The sequence below is a fragment of the Sorex araneus genome, chromosome 5, assembly GCF_027595985.1.
Source record: "Sorex araneus isolate mSorAra2 chromosome 5, mSorAra2.pri, whole genome shotgun sequence".
NCBI lineage: Eukaryota > Metazoa > Chordata > Mammalia > Eulipotyphla > Soricidae > Sorex > Sorex araneus.
The window spans coordinates 199,175,049-199,199,786 of record NC_073306.1 but is presented as its reverse complement, the minus strand read 5'-3'; the positions used below and the strand labels follow the sequence as shown (position 1 = coordinate 199,199,786).

General features: G+C 44.2%; 1 protein-coding gene across 1 annotated transcript in view; it reads left to right on the top strand.

Moving 5' to 3' along the window:
- SCARB2 (scavenger receptor class B member 2) overlaps positions 1-24,738 on the top strand; it is a 59,764-nt gene that overhangs the window by 31,818 nt on the left and 3,208 nt on the right. Inside the window, exons 3-10 of the mRNA XM_055140142.1 lie at positions 650-797; positions 2,026-2,214; positions 5,358-5,449; positions 11,005-11,124; positions 12,443-12,612; positions 17,741-17,859; positions 19,328-19,401; positions 22,231-22,282. Coding sequence (XP_054996117.1) covers positions 650-797; positions 2,026-2,214; positions 5,358-5,449; positions 11,005-11,124; positions 12,443-12,612; positions 17,741-17,859; positions 19,328-19,401; positions 22,231-22,282 — 964 coding nt within the window. The remainder of the gene's footprint in view (positions 1-649; positions 798-2,025; positions 2,215-5,357; positions 5,450-11,004; positions 11,125-12,442; positions 12,613-17,740; positions 17,860-19,327; positions 19,402-22,230; positions 22,283-24,738) is intronic.

Sequence of the window (24,738 nt, the reverse complement as noted above, 5' to 3'; positions counted from 1 at the left end):
CCACATTTCCAGCCTTAATAACCAATTTTTTGTTATTATATGGTTATTATATATGTTATATTATGGTTATTATATATATGTGGTTCCTAAAAAATTGAATATATATATTCTGAATATATATATATATATTCTTTCTATGCAATGACAATAGTGAAAGGATTTGTTGTTGTTTTTTTTTTTTTTTGCTTTTTGGGTCACACCTGGCGATGCACAGGGGTTACTCCTGGCTCTGCACTCAGGAATTACTCCTGGCGGTGCTCGGAGGACCATATGGGATGCTGGGATTTGAACCCGGGTTGGCCGCATGCAAGGCAAATGCCCTCCCCGCTGTGCTATCGCTCCAGCCCCAGGATTTGTTTTTGTTTTTTTTAAAAAAAAATGATGTTGAAAGATGGGCTGGAGCAAGTAGTACAGCAGGGTGGGCTCTTGCCTTGCATTTGTCCAACCCGGGTTTGATACCTGGCATCCCATATGGCCCCCTGAGCACCACCAAGAGTAATTCCTAAGTGCAGAGCCAGGAGTAACCCCTGAACATCACTGGGTCTGGCCCCCAAAAGATAAATTAATTAATTAAAAATTGATGTTGAATGAAAAGAAGAGAGCTTATTAAATGATGCCTATTTTCAAACAAATTCTTTTCTTTATTTAGTGAACTCAGAGACAAAGCTGATATTCAGTTTGGAGACAATGGAACAACAATATCTGCTGTGAGCAACAAAGCCTATGTTTTTGAGAGAAACCAATCTGTTGGAGACCCTCAAACTGATTTAATTAGAACATTAAATATTCCCGCTGTGGTAAGTGGACATTTTAAGTATCACTACTTGGATTTTAGGAGACTCAGTTAAGATTATTATGGCTTTATATTCAAGAGCTATGAAATTATGTCAAGGATATGCATTGAGAGTAAAAGGAATACATTTCTTTCCTTTCCCCTCTTTAAAAGTAATTTTAGGGGGCTGGAGCGATAGCACAGTGGGTAGGGCATTTGCCTTGCACGCGGCCCACCCGGGTTCAACTCCCAGCATCCCATATGGTCCCCTGAGCACTTCCAGGAGTAATTCCTGAGTGCAGAGCCAGGAGTGACCTTTGTGCATTGCTGGGTGTGACCCAAAAAGCAAAAAAAAAAAAAAAAAAAAAAAAAAGGTCATTTAAGATTTTTTTCACCTCTGAAAAAGGATTTTAAAGTATTTTCATGTGATGACAACAATGCAAATTTTAGAACTCATTTTTCCCAATTTCTTGCTTTGTGATCATGACTAGCATATATGTGAACAGTTTTAGCTACCCCTAGTAATTTGAGGGGTAGCTAATATTTTTTAAAATATGTATTTCTTTGTTTGGGTTCAGACACTGAAGGGATGGAATTTGAAAGCTTCTTTCTCATTTAGATTTCTGCCTTGGATTGAAAAGTTTTCAAAATGTCGATTGGCCTTACCCTTCTTTTTCCTGGGAGCTGAGTGGCCTGGTCATTGTAGCCTAGTGTGGTGTCAGTGGGGTCCATATATATAATGTATATAATGGGATCTGCATATGATGCAGTTCCATCTAAGAGCAACACTTCTGAAACCCTGCAGACTTCACTATTTTCTCCAGTCGGCCTTCTCTGGGGCCCCACCCTAACTCCTATATTTGTTTGATGGTTGGCCCACGATGGAGCATTAGGTCCCCAATCTGGTCCTTACAAAGCCCAGCCTTGGCCCTTTTAAGAAGAAGGTGGTGCTACCTTGTGGCCAAAGCTGTTGGTGCAGTTCCAAGGCTTCCACCCCCTCCCTCCAGTGATGCACGTATAACTCAGGGTGCTTGGGAATGCTAAGCTCTCACTTGTTGCGTGTGGTCCTGAGCAGGGACAGGACTGAGGGTCTCTTTCTTGCACGTGCAGCCAGAGCAGAGTTCCCTGGCTTATCTTTCCTCCACATCATTTTCATATTGACCTTTAAGTGCCCGATGCCCCGTGCTAAGTACAGAGTGGTAGGCGAGATAGGAGTCGCGCTGCTCCTGCCTGAGTCTGCCGTTGCTCCTCAGACAGCCATGCAATGGACCCAGAACCACGTCCTCCGCAAGATGATCGAGGCGCTGCTGAAGGCCTACCAGCAGAAGATGTTCGTGACACACACGGTCCACGAGCTGCTCTGGGGTTATAAGGATGAGATCTTGTCCCTGATCAACGTCTTCGAACCCGACATCCCTCCCTATTTTGGCCTGTTCTACGGGGTAAGTTGGTCTTTTCAGACTCTCTGGATTCATCCAACAGTGTATTCTCAAGCAGATTTCATCTTTATTTGGATTTCTCCCAGGAAAAAGGCCAAGTTGCCGAGTCCTCAGTGATTTGGACGCTACATCTGATCGGGCACAGGGAAGCCTGTGGCTCGTGATATCAAACTTGGGCTTGGTCCTCACTCCTGAGCTGTCTGCCTGAGTCCTGTGCAAAAGTTTTAGGCCAGTTCCAAGAATATTTTAATAGGGGCTGGAGCGATAGCACAGCTGGTTAGGCGTTTGCTTTGCACGCAGCCACCCCGGGTTCGATTCCCAGCATCCCATATGGTCCCCCGAGCACCGCCAGGAGTAATTCCTGAGTGTAGAGCCAGGAGTAACACCTATGCATTGCCAGGTGTGACCCAAAAAGAAAAAAAAGAATAGTTTAATTACCTAATATTGCTAATTCCAGTAATGTTTTATGATAGAAGAGGTAGGATTTATGTTGTCTTAAGTATAACTCTGAAAGAATATTCAATTGTAGAAATCTTAATTGAGAATGGGACTATATTCAAACCACTTTTTTCTAGAGTAACTATTGGGTGCTACTCTGGATAATTGGATGCTGATTTTGGAGCTTGGTTTTATTAGTTTTTAATTACAGAGATTTAGTTTAGGTTGCCATAAGAGTCACCATTATATTAGTATAATGTAAATTTTAAAGTATACATTTCAATGATTCTTACTCTTTTCATAAGGATAATCACTATTACTATCTAATCCAAATCATCTCCCTCATTCAATAAAATCCAACAAAGGGCCAGGGATGTAGCTTAGCAGTATAGCATTTGCTTTGCATTTGTAAGGCCCTGAGTTCAATCTCAGCACCATGAAAACAAACTAACCCCCCCACATACCTTTTCAGAGTCATTTCTGTTCCATTCCTACTACCAGCCCCTGATAAACACTAACTTACTCATAACTCTATGGATTTGCCTGCTCTGGTCATTTATTGGAATCATATGATTTGGAATCATAAAATGATTTGGAATCATAAAATGATTTGGAATCATAAAATGTATCTGAATTTTTTATTTTAGTGTGATGTTTACAAGTTTAATCCTTGTCATGGAGTATATTAATTTTTTCATTTCCTTTCTGTGGCAGAGTAATATTCCATTGTCTGTATACACCATTTTTTTTTTCATTCGTTAGTTTGGGGACATTGGTTACTTTTACCTTCTGGCTACTGTGAACAATGCTGCTGTGAACACTTGAAACAAGTTTTTGTCTGAACATTGGATATATACCTTGAAGTAAAATTAAAATTCTCTTGGCTATCTACATAGAAGTAGAACTTAGGGGTCATATGATAATTCTACTTTTAACTTGATGATGAGTTACCTAAATATTTTCTCCAGTGACTGCATTATTTAATATTCCCAGCAGCAGTGTATGCAGATTTTGATTTCTTTATATCCTTTCTGATCTTTTTAAAAATTTTATTTTAAGCATTGTGGCTTACAAAACTGTTATTGGTGTGGTTTCATACATACACAAAACTTCCAGCATCTCACCCTGCACATATCAGATTGTTTGCTACCCTCCACCGTTGTCCCAGTGTCCCCACACGCCCCCCCTCCTTTTTCACTCCCATCTGTATCCTGTTATCAGCTTCCTCTTGAAGACCCATTCTCAGTTTCTGTTGCCTTTGGGCATTAGGTATTCCCCTACTATATTTCTTTATGTCCCACATATGAAAAATCTTTCTGCATCTGTCCCTCTCCTAACTTCGTTCAGCATAATACTCTTCATTTCCTTTGTAATTATTATTTTATTTTTTTGAATTTTGGGTCATTCTCAGTGATGCTCAGGGGTTATTTCTGGCTCTGAATTCAGGAATGACTCTGGTGGTGCTGCGGGGACCATATGGGATGCTAGGGATCGAACCCGTGCAGCCCGGTCGACCATGTGCAAGGCAAACACCCTACCCGCTGTACTATCACTTTGGCCCTTCCTTTATAATTTTTATTGCCATCCTAATTGGTGTGAAGTTGTATGTATCTTACTGTGGTTTTAGTTTGCGTTTTCTTAATTGATTAATGCTGTTGAGTTTCTTATCTTTCCTGGCCATCTGAGTATTTTTCTAAAGTCTCTTCATATATTTGAATATCTCTTCAAAATCTTTGGCCTATTATATAATTGGGTTCGTGCTTTTTAAAATCATAAAGCAATATGGTATTTAACAAAGTAGCCACTATCCCCTCATTCTTATTCACTCTCTTTAAATCATGCAAATATCTATTAGTAATGAGTATTCACTTTGGCGGCACATAGAATGAGTGCTTTTTCATAGTTAGAAATGAGCAGTTTCATAAAAGGGAAATTTGTTAGTTATTATACCAGTTAGGGCTCTTCAGAGAGCACAGTTATTGCAATATCTCTATTTGTCAAGATACTTCTCTTAAAGAACTGGTTTTCTAGTTGTGGAGGCTGACCAGGGACAAGTGGGAAATATGTAACACAGGCTGACTTGCTGGAAACTTGGCTAATGTTTGTTACATTCTTCGAGAGAATTCCATTTTCTCCAGGAAATCTTGGATTTGGCTCCCCCCCTCCTTTATTCTGGGGCATTGGGGGTTACCCCAATGGTGCCCAGGCCTGGACCACTCCCAGAGATCCTTGGCCTGGCAGTGGGGGGCTGGCAGTTTGGGGCTATGTTAAGTGGTGGGTGCTGGTGTGCAGCCAGCAGTGCTAGGGATGGAACTCGGGACCTCGTGCGTTCCTTGTGCATCCTAGGCATGCGCTCCACACCTGGGCCATGTCTTCCTCCACTCCCCATTTCTCTTTTTAAGCTTTCAATTGATAGGATGAGCTTGCTTCATTATAGTGAGCATTCACCTGTTTGGGGTGCTAAAGGGGGCTTCACCCAGCTCTTCTGGGCCTATGCAATGCTGGGTACAGACCCTGGGCTCCCCCATGCAGCCCCTGGAGGGCGATCTCCCCGCTTAACAGTGCACCCATCATAAACGCAGTCACATGCGCAGAATATAGCCACACTGAGACTTTTGTTCTACGAAAACAGTTGGGCCCCCAGAGCCCGACGAAGGTGACATGCAAAATTAACCAGTTGCTTGAAAGGATCATATTTATCTTTTCAGAAAAATGGAACAAATGATGGAGACTACGTTTTTCTCACTGGAGAGGACAGTTATCTTAACTTTACAAAGATTGTGCAATGGAAAGGAAAAACGTAAGTCAGAAGATTTACCAGTGGAATTCTTTTTCAATTTTCATTTAAATGGAATGTCCGCTTTGGCATTATTTTCAGAAAATTTTCTTTTCTTTTCTTTTTTTTTTTTTACTTGAAGGGCCACGACTTACAGTACTGTTCACGACAGGGTTTCATACATTATAAGACATTTCGGACACTGCACCCTCCACTCCTCTCTGCCTTCCTCCACTGTCTCCAGTTCCCTTCCCAACTCCCCACTGCTTCTTACACTCTTGGTAAACTTAGTTCTGTACATCAGTTCATAGGTTTTGTGGTCTCTGACCATTCATTACTCCCTTCCTGTGTTTCTTTACGCCCCAGAGGTGGGAGAGAGATTATCTATGCTTTCTTCTCACTGACCTTACTCAGCGTAATACTTGAGTAATACTTCCGTCCACGACATAGCAGCAAATTGCACGGTTTTATTTAAAAAATGTTTTAACCCTGTCAGTTTTTGAATGAGGAATCTATACATAGACATGATTCCTTATAAATATAAGTTCTTACCCTTCTAAATTTGTGAATCAGAACTTAGTAATTAATACCTTAAAATTAAACATTTATGATGTGTGCATTTATCATGCCCAGGCATGAATGGAAATCCAGGGAAAACTTTTACTCTTCCACCTATTATTCATTGTGGCCACAACACAAATACTTTTCAAATCACTAATTGTCATTTAAAGGCAAAAAGTGATTCTCTGTTCAGATGGTTGTGGGGTTTTAGTTTTTTCTATCTTTTTCTTTTTCTTTTCTTTTTTTTGGAGGGGGCACACCCAGCAATGCTCAGGGGTTACTCCTGGCTCTGCAGTCAAGAGTCACTCCCATATGGGGGGGCCATATGGGATGCTGGGGATCAAACTCAGGTCGGCTGCATGCAAGGTAAGCACCCTACCTGCTGCTGTGAAATCTCTTCAGCCCCGTTGTGTTTTTCTTTAAAGATAAAACACATTTAGGTCCAGAATTGCAACAGTTTTAAAAATGCAGATCCAGAGAGATGGTTCATCACGCTGGAATGCAGGAAGCCCGGGTTCAATTCCTAGCACCACATACTGTCTCTTGAACATATAAAAATTTTAACGTTTATACTCTGTAAACAAACCAGTATTATCCATTTAAAAATACGTTTTATTTTAATATTTATAGTTCATAAGCAAGCTAAATCCAAAAGGGAGCTAAGGCAATAAGGCTGTATATAAAGTCACTATATGCCTGTCATCTCGTTGTTTGTTGATTCACTCGAGCGGGCAACAGTAGCGTCTCTATTCCTCCCAGTCCTGAAATTGTAGCAACCTCTCCTTACTCGTCTTTCCCAACAATTGGAGGCTCTTTTATGGTCAGGGGAATGAGACCTATCGTTACTTTTTTGGCATTCAAATATGCCATGGGTAGCTTGCCAGGCTCTGCTGTGTGGGCGGGATACTCTCAGCTTGCTGGGCTCTCTGAGAGGTATGTGTATATATGTATATGAACATATATATGTGTATATGTATATATATACATACATATGTATACATATATGTATTACTCTCTATGATTTGTTGCCTACTGTCTGAACTCCATCAAATGTGGTATGGTAATTATGGAAAATGGGTAGGAAGCATCTTATAATGTGTCCCATGTGGTCCGGAAAGTGGCCTGGAGTGTGGTGGCAGTTGGGTAGTGGAGGTCAGCTGCCGGGGTTGGGTCCCTTGGGGTGGGGAGGGTTCTTACCCATCCTCCTCTGGGGTCCCCCGAGTGAAAACAGCTGGCGTGGAGTCCATATAAAGTAGAATAGGCTTTTTGTTTTGTTTTGTTTTGTTTTCAAGCCACACCTCAGTTATTACTCCTGGCTCTGTGCTCAGGGATCACTCTTGGCAAAGCTCAGGGGATCATATGGGATGCTGGGGATTAAATTTGGGTCAGCCACGTGCAAAGCAAGCACGCTACTTGCTGTGCTATCAACTCCGGCACTAGAATGGCTTTCTTTTTTCTTAAGTCCAAAAAATTAGAAAAATTTTAGAAAAGCAGTGCTAATTCTTCAGGAAAATTGCTGAGATGAGTTCTCTTCTTTTTTTTTTTTTTTGGATTATACTTGATTTATTCAACCCAACTTAGTGTATCAATAAAATTTTCTCTCACATTAGGCAAAATTACTATAGGTGTTGGATGAGCACTGTCAAATACATTACAGACTAACTGAAAGGTCATAAAACAAAGAGTAATCACAATTGCTTGGCATTTAGATGAAAATGCTCTAAGTAGAAGAGTTTATGAAATAGATATAATCCCAAAGTGATGACTCTGACAGATATTTCCATAAACCTAAAAGCCGCCAATTGCAACTCTCTTGTTCATGGAAAGAAAAACTGAAATGTTAAAAGAATGAATTGAGGAGTTCTCTTTCACCCATGTTTGTAAAACATAACTGACAAGTTTCACAACTCATTTATGTACGTGTGTGTGTGTGTGTGTGTGTGTGTGTGTGTGTGTCCACCTTCTGGGAAGAATTAGAAAAGATTCTAACTCTTATCAAGAACTAGAGCAAGAATTCAAGAGGCTGAGCCCATGCTCTGACTGCAAGAAGCCAAAGAGTTTCATCCTCAACACTGCATATTCTCCCAGGTACCACTGGAAGTCCTCTGAACACAGACCCAGGGGCGGCCCTGAGTACTGCTGGGTGTGATGAGTTCTCTTCTTGAACATTAAATTTACTTTTAAACTTTCCAGAGATAGAGACAAATCATTAACATAGTATATGGTAGATGCTGTGTATTGTCTTCACAACTTTTCTGTTACTCTAAAACTATTATTGAATAATAATAAATTTATGTGCATGCCTTAAAGCACCTATACCCATGTATGTAAACAATCATTTGAGACTGGAGAAATAGTACAGTGGGTAGGGGCTTGCCTTGCATGCAGCCAACTTGAGTTCAGTTCCCAGCACTGCATACAGTTTCCCAAGCACCACCAGATCTGTGAGCACAGAGCTAGGAGTAAGTCCTGAGCATTGCAGTTTTCCTCCTGCCACCCCCGCAGCCTGGCTCTATGGCAGACACTTCCCCTCCCTGCCCCTCTCTCTCTCTCTCTCTCTCTCTCTCTCTCTCTCTCTCTCTCTCGCTTTGCCCCCTGCCCCCCCCCTTTTAGACATTGTGGTTTATAGTACAGGTACTGAAAGGTTATCATGTATATCCTTGTCTCCTTTCTTACTCAGAGTGATCATTTCCAACTATCACTGTCATAACGGTCTCTCTGCCCTAACTTCACTCCTTCCCCTCCCAACACACACACACACCACACACACACACACACACACACACACACACACACACTTGTGACAAGTTTACAAGCTTCCAACCATAGACCAGTCCTCCTGGTTCTTGTTTCTACTCTTCTTGGTATTGGTCTCATACTATGTTTTCATTCCGCAAATGAGTGCAATCGACCTGTGTCTGTCCCTCTCCCTCTATTTCAGTTTAGTCTATATAATACTCTCTGTGTCCATCCATGTGCAAGCAAATTTCATGACTTCATTTTTCCTGATGACTGTATAGTATTCCACTGTATAGATAGATGTACCATAGTTTCTTTATCCTGTCACCTGTTCTTGGGTACTTCAATTGTTTCCAGAGTCTGGCTATTGTGAACAGTGCTGCAATGAACGTAGGAGTGCAGATGACTTTTCTTTATTGTGTGTTGGGGCCCCTAGGGTATATTCCCAGGACTGTACTACTGGGTCATATGGAAGCTCAATTTATAGTTTTTTGTGGAATGCCCAAAATCTCCATTCTCACCAGCAATGACTGAGTCCCTTTCTCACTGTATCTGCACCAGCACTGGTTGTTCTTGTTGTTTTTCAAATGTGCCAGTCTCTGTGGCATGAGATGGTATCTCTTGGCTGTGCTCAGGGGACCATATGGAGTGCTGGGGATCAAGCACGGGCCAGCTGCATGCAAGGCAAACACCCTAACAGCTGTACTCCGGTATCACTCCAGCCCTCTTTCTTTATAAACAACAATTTCCCCTTTTTTCCTAAGCATTGTACTGTCTCATTCATCTCTTTGAAAATACTGGACATATATAAAGTATTGCACTGTTCGATTTAAATTAATAACCCAAATGAACTCGTCTCTTCATCGCCCCTTTCATCGCCTGTCTCGTAACCTGTTTCCTTTCTTTGAAAACCAGATGCTGATGTGCAGAATTGTGTCCTGTGTCTGCCCTCTCCCTGCACCTTCTGGAGCATGCTTTCGTGCTTGATTTATCTTGCCATCCCCCTTCTCCCACGCCTGGTGGTGTTCAGTTGCTCACTGTTTTTCTGCCTTGGGGTCTGTGATGTCCAGGATGGAGCTCGGGTTCCCTCATGCAAAGCTCCAGGCTTTTGAGTCGTCTCCTCCTCCTCCTGTGTCTGAGACAACAGACACACCCATGAGCCCTGTCTGGCCTTCCTTGGACAGAGAATCCCTTTCCTCCTCCGCCCCTGTTCCTAGCCTTGGTGCTCCCTTGATCTCTCTTAAGCTCTGGAGTGGGACTTCAATGGCCCTGATTCCTCCTCCACAGCCACACGGGGCCTTAGCGTTAGCCTGACCAACCATGTAGTATTTATTGTTTCATTGTATAAGAAAATATTTGTGTGGATCTCCTAAATGGTGTGGGGTGTGTGTGTGTGTGTGTGTGTGTGTGTGTGTGTAGGGGTGTTGATCAGTTGTGTGTATGGGCATGTATTTATTGAATTATTTTTTGTTTGGGGGCCACCCCAGCTGTACTCTGGGCTTTTTCCTGGCTCAGTGCTCAAACAAGCTCCCTATCCGCTTTATTATCTTTCTGCCCCCCTCCATGCAAATGTTTTATCAATTATGCATGCACATGTGTGCGTGTGCATGTGTGTATGTGTGTGTGTGTGTGTGTGTGTGTGTTTCAATTCTGCTGTGTTTTACCTGGAAGAGACCCTCAATGAATGAACTTCGAGGTCCATCTTGATCAGAAGTTAGGAGAATGACTAATTATTACCCCCATTTTTTTTTGCATTTTTGTCCCATTATTGAAAAAAAATTAATTTTTAAGAGAGTTCCTATCGACATTATGCTTATAGTGAATATTAAGTTGATGCAATATTACACCCTCTTGTAACTCAGGAGAATTCCTCTATTAATTTTGGAGCAGAGGACTGGCCTAAGGGCAGACAGAGTTCATGTTTTCTCAGGACTATTAACCAGCCAGCCGGGTCTCTCCAGAGATCCCTGTCAGCAGCTGACTGTGATCAAGGCTGTTGTTAATGCTGAGTTGGAGCCTTGTTTTAAGAAAATGGCTCTTTCTAAAGTATCTTTTCCGAAGAACATGACACTTGACTACCGCCTCTGTTAGAATTGAGTCAGGAACCAGATGCCTTTCCCCTCTTTCACCTCTGGATCAGTTCTGAACCAACAGCATCCTGTGTCTCTGTGTTTGGAAAGATTCTGGGTGCTAAAGAGCTACCTGTGTAGAGTCCTACCATTGGAAAGAAAAAGAAAGTCATATTTCATCACCTTGACTCTTGTGCTGATCCAATATAGGTCACTCGACTGGTGGACCACAGACAGATGCAACATGATCAATGGGACGGACGGGGACTCTTTCCACCCATTAGTAACCCAAAATGAAACCCTCTATGTCTTCCCATCTGACTTTTGCAGGTAAGAAATTAAAAAATATAAACGATATATATATAATTATTTTGCAGTTAAGAAATTTTAATAGATATATATGTGTATGTGTATATATATATATATGTATATGCTCATACACACACACATATAAAATCTCCCGAGGTGAGGACTCTGGATCAAGTGGAAGAGCACAGTCTCCGGCCCATCAAGTGCTAGAGCACACGCCAAGCATGTGTGTGGCCCTGAGTCCAGTCCCCTGGCGTTACACAGCTCCCTGGACCCACTGACTAGGTTGGACCTGCTGGTCCCTGAGCATTGCTGGGAGTGGTTCCCTCCGTGTCCCCAGCTCTGCCGTGTGTGACCCTATTTAAAGAAAAAATTTTAAAACTGTAATGCTGAATAATGAAGTTATAGAAAGAGATCCATGTGCGCTTGTTAGATAATATCTCCAATAGCACAGATGCAATACTATTTGATTGTTTATGAGTATGGACTAAGGAAAAGCATAAAGACCTGCCTGAGAATAAGCTCCACCTTCCGAATAGGGGTTACTTGAGGACACAGAGTAAGACTAGAATCAAGCAGGCCATACAGAGAGCTTCAGCCTTGTCCATATGATAGTTTTTTTTATCTGAATGGTATGTGTTATCACATGCATTTATTGTCATATTTTCTGCATTTCTCTGTATGTCTAAAGTTTTGCATTTGAGAATGCCCTGGGGTGGGATGTACGGTGGAAGGGAGCACCCATGTAATTCATAGCCCACAGTTGTGCAGTGGATCCCACTTCAGGTTCAGAGAGGAAAGAGCAAGACCCCAAAAGGAGGGGCTTCAAAGGCACAACTGAAGGATCAGTTCGGATAGTACAGGTGAAAGTTCTTTGTGCATTATGCAGGGGCTGTGCAGAAGTGAAGGTGGGTAACAAAGATAAGTAATAGGGGCCACTGATGTAAGGACCAGAGACAGAGTCATGTACACTCTGTTGAAGTAAATAGATGGTTCAGTGTTCCTGCTTGTTCCTTTACCTGTTTTCAGCACGCAGTTCCTATCCACAGTGATGATTTCCAACTACCTTTGTCATAGTGGTCCCTTCTCCATCCCAATTGCCTTCTCCCCAGGCACTTGAGGGGGCTTCCAATCATAGACTAATCCTCTTTGTCCTTGTTTCTACTGTCCTTGGGTATTAGTCTCATATACTATAAAATGTTTGTATCTATTCATGTAGCATCTCTGCTCCTCACTTATCCTGTCATTCAGGTTGTACCTAAGAGCTGCTGATGATGGAATCAAGGCAGGTGGCACCACCTGGAGCCAGCTCTGACCTTTGACTCTTGCTTCCCAACAGGTCCGTGTATATAACGTTCAGTAACTACCAGAGTGTGCAAGGGCTGCCTGCCTATAGATTTACGTTGCCTGCAGAAATCCTGGCCAATACCTCAGACAACGCCGGCTTCTGTATTCCTGAGGGAAACTGCCTGGGCCCAGGCGTTTTGAATGTCAGCATCTGCAAGAACGGTAAGAACTCAGAGGGCGGGCCTGGTGGCTGGCGTTCCCAAGGTAGGGTTGGTTTTCTGCGATAAACAGCCTGCTCAGCATAATAGACAGAGCGTTACGGATGCTTTATAACCTGGTTATAGAATGATTTCTCTTTTTTTTTTTCCAAGTCTGACATTTCTATAAAGCTTTTTATTGCTGGAATAAATCACCTTGTTTTTCTGGGAAATAGTTTAGAAGTCCTAATAGTAAGAAGAGCTGCCGTTTTCTCGAGTAACTGCATTATGTGCAGTTAGTACATGGAACCATGAACTGTCTTTATATTTAAAACAATACTTGGTAAGAAAGTATGTAAAAAACTAAAGCACGCCAAGGGGCATGTGCACTCGCAGGCTCTCCGGGTGGCTGTGTCTCACCACCCTCGTTCGGTGCTCTGGAACCGCTGTGTATGGGCTGGATCGGGATGGCCGTTGGTCAAAGACAGGCGTAGGAAGAACGAGGACCAAGTTGGTTGCTGATTAGTTACCGTTTATTCAATCTTCCATCTTTCTCATCTCCCGCACTTCCAGCTCCATCCTCTCTCTGGATCTACTCCAGCCTCTCTTCCTTCTCTCTCCCACCTTGCCCTCTAGCCTATACCCAGCCAGGTAGCAAAATTAACATAAGAAAGCCCTTCCTGAGGGCAGGGCATTCCAAAGCCCTTCCTGACTCTTAAGGTTTTTTGCCTTTCCTTAGTCCAAACACTTATTAACATCTTAATACTAGTTATTTTTGTATGGACATAGCAAGAGATACATTGAAGTTTGCAAGGCAGCTCTCCTGGCAACATCTTGCCACAGGCTCAGACCACAGCACTCAGGCCAGATTAATCACTCCTCACCCTAGCAGGGTCCAAATCTAGTTATCACTGTTTGGATCATGACAACATTTGTCCATGATCAAGCTCTTAACTTATAGTTAAGCATTAGGCACTTTGGCCAGGCCCATCTCGATGCCAGGGTAGCACACAACTCACCGCTTGCCCTGGGTCCCTCTCGTCCCTCGTCGGGACCCTGCTTTGGGGGGTGCTAGGAAATAAGGGCAGCTGAGGCTTAGTTCGAGAGAACAGATGCCCAGAAGGAAAATATCACGTAGAGTCAAATGACTCCCAGGTAGCATTTGCTAAGTCTTCCTGTGTCCATACAAAAAGGACATTGCTCTGAATAAACTATGCAAAGGACTCAAGGAGAAGAGAAAAACAATATTTACAAGTCAACAGAACACTAAGAAAGAAGCTACAAATAAACAAAGATGAATGGGAGCACTGTAAAGGGAGTAACTCAATAAACCTAAGCTACCTGAGGCTATGTAATCCTACAAAAGTAGAGACCTCTGTCATAGAAAGTACATAGCTGAGGCAGAAAGATAGTTCAGTGAGTAGGGAGCTTTCCTTGCACGCAGCTGACCTGGGTTCAATTCCCGATTCAACTCCTGCCACCACATATGGTCCCCAGAGTCCCGCCAGGAGTGATCCCTGAGCACAAGACGGGAGTAAACCCTGAGCACTGTTGGATGTGGCAAAAGAGAGGAAGGAAGAAAATGGAATTGGGGGGAGGGAAGAAGGGGAGGTGAGGAGAGGAGGGAAGGAAGAATGATGTATATCTAGAAAGATTCTCCATGATTTCAAAGCGGAACTCATTTAATACATTTTGTTTAGTGGAAGGGTGGGGTTTCCCAAGCAGTGCTCAAGGGGCCTGGGTCCTAGTGACACTCAGCCAGTGGGGCTGATAGTTCAGTGACCAGGCTGGGACCCAGAGGTGCCGGGGGTGCCGGGAGCCACCCAGCCCTCAGGGGCCCCAGGAAGCACACCTTCGGGGACCAGGCCATGCTGGGGTTTGAACTCAGGGCCTTGCACATGCAAGGCAAGTGCTCCCGGCCCCAGAGCTATGTCCTTGCCCTGTGTAATTCAATACACATATTTGATTTTTTTTTTTTTTTTGCTTTTTGGGTCACACCTGGCGATGCACAGGGGTTACTCCTGGCTCTGCACTCAGGAATTACCCCTGGCTGTGCTCAGGGGACCATATGGGATGCTGGGATTAGAACCCGGGTCGGCCGAGTGCAAGGCAAACGCCCCACCCGCTGTGCTATCTCTCCAGCCCCTTCAATACACATATTTGAAACATTTTCTTGTTCTGATTTGATGTTGGCCGTGAATTTATCAGCTATCACATGGCTTTTGATGGTGCCACAGACAGTCCCACTTTGTTGTGGCAGGGGTCTCCCTTAGGGCTCGGGGGACCGTACTTGGCAATGTTGGGTGTTTCCAGGGCTCAAACCCAAGTGCTTTCAGATGAGGCCGCCCTCATTTGGTTAGCGTTCTGCCTCCAGCACCCGGTAGCTGAGTATCGGGGTTAAGGCAGCTTCTTGGAACCTCAGTTTCCTCAAATGACTTCCTGGAGCTGCTGGCATCATTGTATGTGTTTGCCGGGGATGTGGCTGAGGTGGCCCAGCCCTTGTCGTACCTGTGGGAAGCCCTGGGCTCGGTCCAGGTACCCCTCACCCTCCCCTCTTTCGGCACCATAGGGTGTGGGATGGGATGGCCCCTGCAGGAGTAACAGAAACAAAGCATGAGAAATCAGGCTGCGACTTGAATATATATGGTGAATAAAATCTAATGCGGGGTCAACAAGATGCCAGAAAATGAAGTGTAAGTCCCAAACGTGCAGACGTGCAGGGGAATTTTCGCCTGCTCACTCCACTAACCCCTACCACCAGTTTACTTTTTTCTTTTTTCTTTCTTTCTTTTTTTCTTTTTTTCTTTTTTTCTTTCTTTCTTTCTTTCTTTCTTTCTTTCTTTCTTTCTTTCTTTCTTTCTTTCTTTCTTTCTTTCTTTCTTTCTTTCTTTCTTTCTTTCTTTCTTTTTTTTTTTTTTTTGCCTTTTGGGTACACTTGATGATGCTCAGGGCTTACTCCTGACTTTGCACTCAGGAATCACTCCTGGTGGTGCTCAGGGGACTGTATGGGATGGCCACATGCAAGGCAAATGCCCTACCCGCTGTACTATTGCTCCAACCCCTAGCTTTTTATTTTTACTTATTTATTTATTTTTTAAATAATGTAGGAGTACTGCTATTTATTCAGCCATTGAATAAGCTGATTGAATTGGGCATGAACTCCACATTACTTTTTTTTATTCTATTCTGATTGTTAACATTATTTTATTATTTTATTATTTCCCCCTTTATTTTGATTCACTGTGAGATACAGCTACAAACTTTAATGTTTGAGCTTCAGTCATATAATCATCAAACACCCATCCATTCACCAGTGCACACTTCCTACCACCAAGATCCCCAGTATTCCCCCACCCCCACCCCCGTTCCAACCCTTCCCCTGCTTGCATGGCAGACAATTTCCCCCACACTCTCTCTCTACTTTGGTTACATTTGATATTTCAACACCAGTCTCACCACCACTCAAACCTGCCGAAAAGGCAATGCTAGACGATTTGTTTTGTATTTGCTTGTTATGGATAGAATATAATACCCAGGAAATTCTGTGTCATTTTCTTCTGGGAGCTTTAGTTTATAGTTTCTGGGTCTTGGCCATTGATGAGATTACATGGTGCCAGGGGAAGTTTGTGGGTGTGACTGCCAAGCTTCTGGAAAAGTCGGGACCTTGGGGGAGGAGGCCCAGTCCCAATCCATGCGGGCTTGGAGATCTCAGTCATGGGTTCCCGCATATCTGGATTTTCCTGCTCTCTGTTAAGGTTCATCCTGTCTTGGGTGAGGCTCGTCTGAGCATGTGGAGAGTGGCCTTGGGCATGGTGGTGGTTGGGTTCTGGAGGTTTTTGGCTTACAGGGTTCTACTTGGGGCAGGGAGGGAAACTCATTCCACCCCCCTCTGAGGAGCTCCAGTGAAGATAGCCTGGCACAGGGTCAGGACATTCTGTGGTGCTGTCTTGTGGGAGCTTTAGTTTATAATCTCTGGGTCTTGGCCATTGATGAGATTACATGGCACCAGGGGCAATCTGTGGATGTGACTGCTAAGCTACTGGAAAACTGGGGGACCTGGGGGAGGAGGCCGAGTCCTGATCCAAGCGAGCCTGGAGCTCTCAGTCATGGGTTCCCACCTACCTCTGCACTATAGGCCTTAAATGCATTGTTTGATCTCTTTCGAGATTTATGGGTCCCTGAAATAGGCCATTAAGTGAGCTTATATAGCTGAGCCAGAGGTGGTTTGTGGGTGTGTCTCCCACATACCTAACTTTTGGCTGTTTAATTTCTTGGTAAACTTGGCCCCAAGTTGTTGGGGTCTAGCCAAAGGCATAGCAGCAATTTTGGGGTATCTGGAAGTCTGAAGGAACCATCAGGCTGCTGATGCACTTGCCCCACAGGTACAGGTTGACCTGCTGGCGGCACTATACCCCCTTGGTTTTTTTTTTTTTTAAGTTTTTTTTTTCTTTTCTTTTTGGGTCACACCCGGCGATGCACAGGGGTTACTCCTTGCTCTGCACTCAGAAATTACCCCTGGAGGTGCTCAGGGGACCATATGGGGTGCTGGGAATCGAACCTGGGTCGGCCGCGTGCAAGGCAAACGCCCTACCCGCTGTGCTATTGCTCCAGCCCCTTGGTTGTTTTTTTTTAAGCAACATAGTTTCATTGATCAAAACTTATGTAGAAAGATGAGAGTTGGGGCGAAGGGGAGGAATCTTGTCCAACAGTGGACACCAGCTTGAAAGAGCAAGTGAACAAAGAGAGACAGAGAGGGCCACACTCGCGGGCGAGCATGAGCTTGAGGAACGAGCCACTTTTCTTGTAGCCTTTACCCCCCTTCGTACTTCTTTCTCTTTCTTTCTTCCTTTTTTTCTCTTGTTTTGTAGTGCTTGGAATGAAATGCAGGGTCTCACTCATACAAGGCATACAGGCTGCATCCCCAACCCCTTGTTTAAGGAACTTTGAGTTTCTCTTGGGTTTTATTTTATTTTATTTTTGGAGGAGAAGCCACACCCAGTGGTGCTCAGGCTTGGGGGGATGATATGGGATGCCAGGAATTAAACCCAGGTCAGCCAAGTGCAAGGCAAGTGCCTACCTGCTGTACTGTCACTCCAGCCCTTTGTCTTGGACTTTAATCCTATAATATATTTCTTTTTTTCCTTAAAATCCAGGTGCACCTATCGTTATGTCTTTGCCACACTTTTATCAGGCAGATGAGAAGTTTGTTTCTGCTATAGAAGGCATGCACCCGAATAAGGATGACCATGAGACTTTTGTGGACATTAATCCAGTGAGTATACACGTCTTCCTAGTAAAAGCACTTGTGTTCTCTTCTTTTCTTTCTTAAGTGTGTTTTGGACTAGGGCAATTGCACAGTGGGTAGGGCATTTGCCTTGCATGCGGCCGACCCGGATTCAATTCCTCCGCCCCTCTCAGAGAGCCCGGCAAGCTGCCGAGAGTATCCTGCCTGCACAGCAGAGCCTGGCAAGCTACCCATGGTGTACTCGATATGCTAAAAACAGTAACAACAAGTCTCACAATGGAGACGTTACTGGTGCCCACTCGAGCAAACTGATGAACAATAGGACGACAGTGTGACAGGGTGAACATTGGTTTGAAATAATATGAATGTTTTATTCCTTAGTATGACCATACCACACCCACCACCAAAATGCCAACATTCCTCCATAACAGCCATCAGACCCTTTATTCTTTCTACACCATATTTATCAGTGTGGTCCTTGAAACTTTAAGACGTGAATTGTTTTTGTTTCATAAGCGTATGTAAGCAGGGAAAATTCGTCTCTGTGCATAATCTTAGTGCCCTGCGATTAGAAAGCTGAATTTTGTAGATATTGTATGCAGTCATATACTGTGCTGGAACCAAAAGCCACAGTGCCAGTTCCTCTGGGGTGAGTGGAATGAATCCATCACCTGGTCAGCATCCATGCATTACTCCTCCTGGACAAAGATCCACAGGCGTGGAGACATCCCTCTGCTCACTCACCACCAGGAATATTAGGGTTGAATTTTAAATGTATTTTTTAGCTTCATTCATAAATATGCAACTGCTGGTGTACTGCAGTATGACCCCAGACACTGCAGTGACAATGACGAAAGAATGGAAAAGGAAGGAAAAATTAAAATAATAGATGAATAAAATATAAGTAATTTCCTCTTAAAAAAAAATCTATTCCATGGTCTACACACTAGGGCTCCAGAGTCTGTGATTTTCATCTGTGCCCCAGATGGGAACCAGTCCTCAGGGGAAGATGCAGGCGCTTTGCCCGGGCCTCCCTGTGCTCCTGTTCTAAACACCTTTCGTCACCTCTGACCACTGTCCTCATTGTCGCTTTTGGATATCCAGGCTGCTGGTTCTCCCTCCTGCTGGGTCTCTCAGAGTGATAACTTTGCCCTTCAAAGTAATACCATCCCGGGGACTTGTTAGGAGTGCCCAGGCTCCGGCCCCTCCCCAGACCTAACGAATCAAATCTGCAGAATTGATCTGAGAACTCACAGGCATGTGAAAATCTGAGGAACCTTAGTCTGCCAGAGAAACCTGATGCCATCCACAGTTCTCCTGTCCTGGGGTCCAGTTTCCCTTGCATCACTTGGCGGATCAAGAAAGGAACCAGGGTAAGGGTATCAGTAGCTGATACCCTGCTATCAGCCGTACAGAAGTGGTGCGCTAGCCACAACACATCTGCCTTCAGCTGCAGTAACTGCTAATGCTCTTCTCCCGCCTCTTCCACTTGCAGTTGACTGGAATTATCCTCAGAGCAGCCAAGCGGTTCCAGATCAATGTTTATGTGAAAAAATTAGACGAATTTATGTAAGTGATGCTTTTTTTCTGTAGAGGGAGAGGGAGTTGGGCTCCATGTGCTTTGGGGAGGGTTGATCTTTCAGAGACACGATCCACACTCAGATGTTTTTGAACATTCAGATGTTCGGGGCTGAGGCGTGAGTGGGATTTCCATAGGCTGCCTTGGTCTTGGAATTTCCTGATGCTCTTCAGACACTGACTTGTCTATGGATGAGGCGTTGTTTGCAGAACACTATGTAAGGGCGAAACTGAAGTCAGGTAGGCCTCAGGTTAAGTTTCTGGAACAGTTTCAGTTTCCCAGAAATCAAACAATGTGTAACTTGCCAACCTGAACCCACTTGAAAAATTCCTGGGCCCAGCAAGTGGGCTCAATCAATTACAATGTGCCAGAACCCATAGAGAATGTACCCAGCAACCACAGGCCTATCAGAGTCCAACACACAGCCTAGACGCTTGCCAAACATTCTTATTTGGTCACTAGGATTTTCCCGAAACAATAAGGCATGCACTGCTCATGTAATCAAACTCTGTGTAAACTGCTTGCACTTGCAGGTCGGGGTCACCACCAAGAGACCATGATTTAGTTGACCCCAGTTAACTGGAATAAAACCTCTTTTGCCTTTGCATTGATTTGTGTGTGCCTCGGTCCGTCTCTTCACTTGAGAATCCGTATACCCAGGTATAGCAACTAAATACATTCCAATTTATTTAGACTTCACAATAACCATATATTACGTCCATTTCCGTGGATGAGAAACTGGAGGCACAGAAAGGTTAATAACTTTTTAGAACTCACACAGCTTGTCGGACTGCAGAGTCTGCTCTCAATGGTTGCACTATTTCTTCCCATGACCTGATAGATTTTCATTCCTTTTTTTCCCCACTGCTCTACAGAGCCGGCCACAGTTCTTCCTTGGACAGTTAACATGGTCTTCTGAGTCCGGGACCTTCACAAAGCACTACCTAATTAAGAGTTCATTTTCAGTGGGTTTTTTTTAGATATAAGAAAATACCTTTTAAAAAAAAAGAAAAATAAAATTGGGGCTGGAGTGGTAGTACATCAGATAGGGCACTTGTCTTGCATGTGGCCAACCCTGGTTTGATCCCCGGCATCTCATATGGCGCCTGAGCCCCACCAGGAATAATTCCTGAGAGCAGAGTCAGGGGTAACCTCTGAGAACTGCCAGGTGTGGCCCCCAAACAAGCAGACTGAAAAAGAAGACATTTCGTCACCCAGGTATGGATGGCTGAGGCAGTCTCACTCACTAGTAAAGATTTAGCACTCAGGAGGCCAAGTGGAATTCCAGTGCTGCCTCCGTCGCTTTTCCTACTGAAAAGTAGGAAACATTGCTTGGGGCCATAGTTTCCTCATCTTTGACCTGGGACGTCTGTGAGGATCAGAGCAGATAATGTCCCCATCACCAGAGCTGGGCACATGCAAATGCTCAATAAATAATAGTCAAAAATAGTGTTGGGCTTGTGTGAAGACACTGTTGGCTGGTTTTCAAGGCATTCTAAGAAATTGCAGCTTTGTACTGCAATGCTACTCTCTCGTGATTTTGGAGAGAACAGTAATCAATTTTGATGAGTTTGCTTTTTGACATCTTATATTTGGAGACGGGGTATACCCCTCCCCCCAGTGCTCAGGGACTACTCCTGACTCCGTTACTTGGGGGTCACTTCTGGTGGTGCTCTCATGGAACGCATGTGCTCCAATCTTCTTAGCTGTCTCTCTCCAGCCCCTGACGCCTTGTACTTGGAGTAAAGAAAAAAATCTTGGGAAGGACAGAAAGATCGTACATGGGATAAGGTGCTTGCCTTGCATGTATCTGACCTGTTTGATCCCTGACATACCATATGGTCCCTTACGCCTGGCCAAGAGTGATCCCTGAGGGATTGCCCCATATCTGGAAGACTGCTTCATGAGTAGAGGGGAGAAGACAGATAGAATAGAGAAGGGATCACTAAGAAAAGGATGGCTGGAGGAACCAGTTGGGATGGAAGATGCATGCCGAAAGTAGATAAGGACCAAACATGATGACCTCTCAGTGTCTGTGTTGCAAGCCAAAAGTAGAGAGAGTATGGGGAATAGTCTGCCATGGAGGCAGGGGGAGGGTGGGAAAGGGGGGGTATACCTGGGATATTGGTGGTGGGGAATGTGCATTAGTAAGGGATGGGTGTTTGATCATTGTGAGATTGCAACCCAAACATGAAAGCTTGTACCTATCTCACGGTGATTCAATAAAATTTAAAATTTTTTTTAAAAAAGATGATCCCTGAGCACAGAGCCAAGAGTTAGCTCTGAGAACTACTGGGAGTGAAGGGGGGAGGCGCAAACCCCAAATAAATAAATATCTTAAGGCTGGGGGTGTAGCTCAGTCAGGGAGAACCTGCCTTCCATGTGTGATCCCCTGAGTTCTGTCTCTGGCCCATATACATACATGAAACAAAATAACGACGACAACAACAAAACCCTCAAAAACTTAACATAGGGACTGGAGAAATAGCACGGCAGGTAGGGCGTTTGCCTTGCACACAGCCAACCCGGGTTTGATTCCCAGCATCCCATATGGTCCCTGAGCACTACCAGGAGTAATTCCTGAGTGCATGAGCCAGGAGTAACCCCTGTGCATCGCCAGGTGTGACCCAAAAAGCAAAACTAAAACAAACAAAAAAAACAACATAAATGTTCACAGTTTGGAGTTGTTAGACTGACAGTTTGGAAACTAACTGGGGATTTCAGTGTGTTTGCGTGGAGTTTTCTGTGTTTTGCCTCGCCAGACCAACGTGCCATCATAACAAAGGTGTCTCTAAGACAGTCTGTGTTTTTATTTGCAGTGAGACGGGCAATATTAGAAGCATGGTTTTCCCTGTGATGTACATCAATGAGGTGAGTGCCAGCAGCAGCAGCAGGGCTGTCTCATCCATGCTCTCCACTGAGTTGGTGCCAGTGCTAAGATGTGTGATGAAAAAAGAGGAGAGAGGAGTTTGAAAAGAGGACTGTAACTTCCTGGTTGTCCTCTGAAATGCTCAGTTTACATAAAAGCCACGTGTGTCTGGGATTTGAACATGATAGAGACTTTCTCAGGCAGGGGGACTAGCTGACAGGACTGGAGCATATGTTTTGCACACAGAAGCCCTGGGCTCAATTCCTAGCACCATACAGTCACCTGAGCACCTCCAACAGTGACCTCTGACCTCTGAGCTAAGAGTGGTTCCTGAGCATTGCCAGGTTGGCCCGAAAACCAAACCATAAGAAAAAAAGAGGGAGGGAGGGAGGGAAGGAAGGAAGAAAGGAAGGAAGGGAGGGAGGGGAGGAGGGAGGAAGGAAGGAAGGGAGGGAGGGAGGGAGGGAGGGAGGGAGGGAGGAAGGAAGGAAGGAAGGAAGGAAGGAAGGAAGGAAGGAAGGAAGGAAGGAAGGAAGGAAGGAAGGAAAGGAGGGAGGAAGGAAGGAAGGAAGGAAGGAAGGAAGGAAGGAAGGAAGGAAGGAAGGAAGGAAGGAAGGAAGGAAGGAAGGAAGGGAGGGAGGAAGGAAGGGAGGGAGGGAGGAAGGAAGGGAGGGAGGAAGGAAGGAAGGAAGGAAGGAAGGAAGGAAGGAAGGAAGGAAGGAAGGAAGGAAGGAAGGAAGGAAGGAAGGAAGGGAGGAAGGAAAGGAGGGAGGGAGGGAGGAGGGAGGGAGGGAGGGAGGAAGGAAGGAAGGAAGGAAGGAAGGAAGGAAGGAAAGAAGGAAGGAAGGAAGGAAGGAAGGAAGGAAGGAAGGAAGGAAGGAAGGAAGAAAGGAAGGAAGGAAGGAAGGAAGGAAGGAAGGAAGGAAGGAAGGAAGGAAGGAAGGAAGGAAGGAAGGAAGGAAGAAAACGTATTTCCTAGGGTTAGAGAGTACAGGGTCGGGGCACATTCCCTGCACACCCTTTGCTGGGTTCAGACTAGCACCCTCAGGCCCTCGCTCTGAAGCACAGCTGAGTGTTGGCCTCCGCCCCTCTGAGTACTGCTGGAATGTCCCGTCCAACACCCTCACTGCCCCCCCCCAATTTTTTTTTTCTCAAGGACTTATTTGGATGAAAGCCTTGGGTGAGCTGGCTTTGTAAAAAACAATAAGGTATGTAAGGCAGTGATTAAATAAAGCATAATACATGCCCGTGACTTTTAGTGACACGTAGCGGTTGTTGTCTTCGCCATACAATAGTTTCTTCTCCTTTCTGGTGGATAAACTTATCCGTGATTACAGGAAACAGATCCTATCTTATTTCAAACAGAAGGGGTTTTCCTGAAGAATATGTTTTCACAGTATACTCACAGAAATTTTATTTCTGAATTTAGACTTGAGGTCTTGTTAATAGAAGCACATTCTAAAGCCCAGAAAACACCTGAGAACCCTGTGATACATGTTTTTTCATTTATGGCTTATGCTGTTTTTGGAGTTAAGATCTCTGGACACTATATTATGACAATTTAAGATGGTGGTACCTTTGCTCTGTTAAAAGAAAATAGTATGCCAATTAAAAAAAATTAAGAATACTTCATTTCAGAATATTTTCTGAGTTATCTCTGCACTCTGGAATTCTGGTTAGTCTCAAGACTTCCTGAATACTTTTCTCTGCAGATTTCTGGTCCTGAAAGATTAATTCAGATTAGTAAAGAGCTAATTAAGAGGAACTGGAGTGATAGTGCAGTGGGTAAGGCATTTTCTTTATATGCAACTAACCTGGGTTCAGTCCCTGACAATCCATAGATCCCCTGAGCCCGAAAGGAATGATCTCTGAGCACAAAGCCAGGTGTAAGCCCTCAGCATAGCCAACTGTGGCCCAAACCCTTCGCTCCCCCAAAAGAGCTAATTAAGGTAGGAAAAAAAAAACTTTTCCATACCTCGTTGTTGGGGTGTTTTATTCATGTTTCTTTCAAGAAACCAGCATTAACTGAGCACTTACTATGTGCAGGTCTGCAATACCTAGGGTTGAAGAACCTGAGATGAGAATCTCGCCTTTAGGGACCTCACACTCATGAGCAGTCCAGAAGGTAAACAGACAGTAATGGTGCAGAGTGCTAAGATAGTCTGATGGGAGCACAGGAAAAAGATCTTTCAAGCCCTGAAGTGACCAGAACAAAGTACTGGGAGAAAAGCTGTGTTGAGTCAGATTTGAAGGATGACTTGAAATTTCCCAAACAAAGTTATTGTCTCAAAACAAAAGATACTGTCTCGATATTTCTGAACACCTTTTCTCTCCTTCCCCCCCTCACTTATTTGGAAAGTAAAATATGTCTTCAGGTCAAAAGGAAGGATGTTATTAAATAAAAGATGCCCAGTGTCCCTCTAAAGGAGTTTTTAGTACCTGATTTTGCTAACCAGAT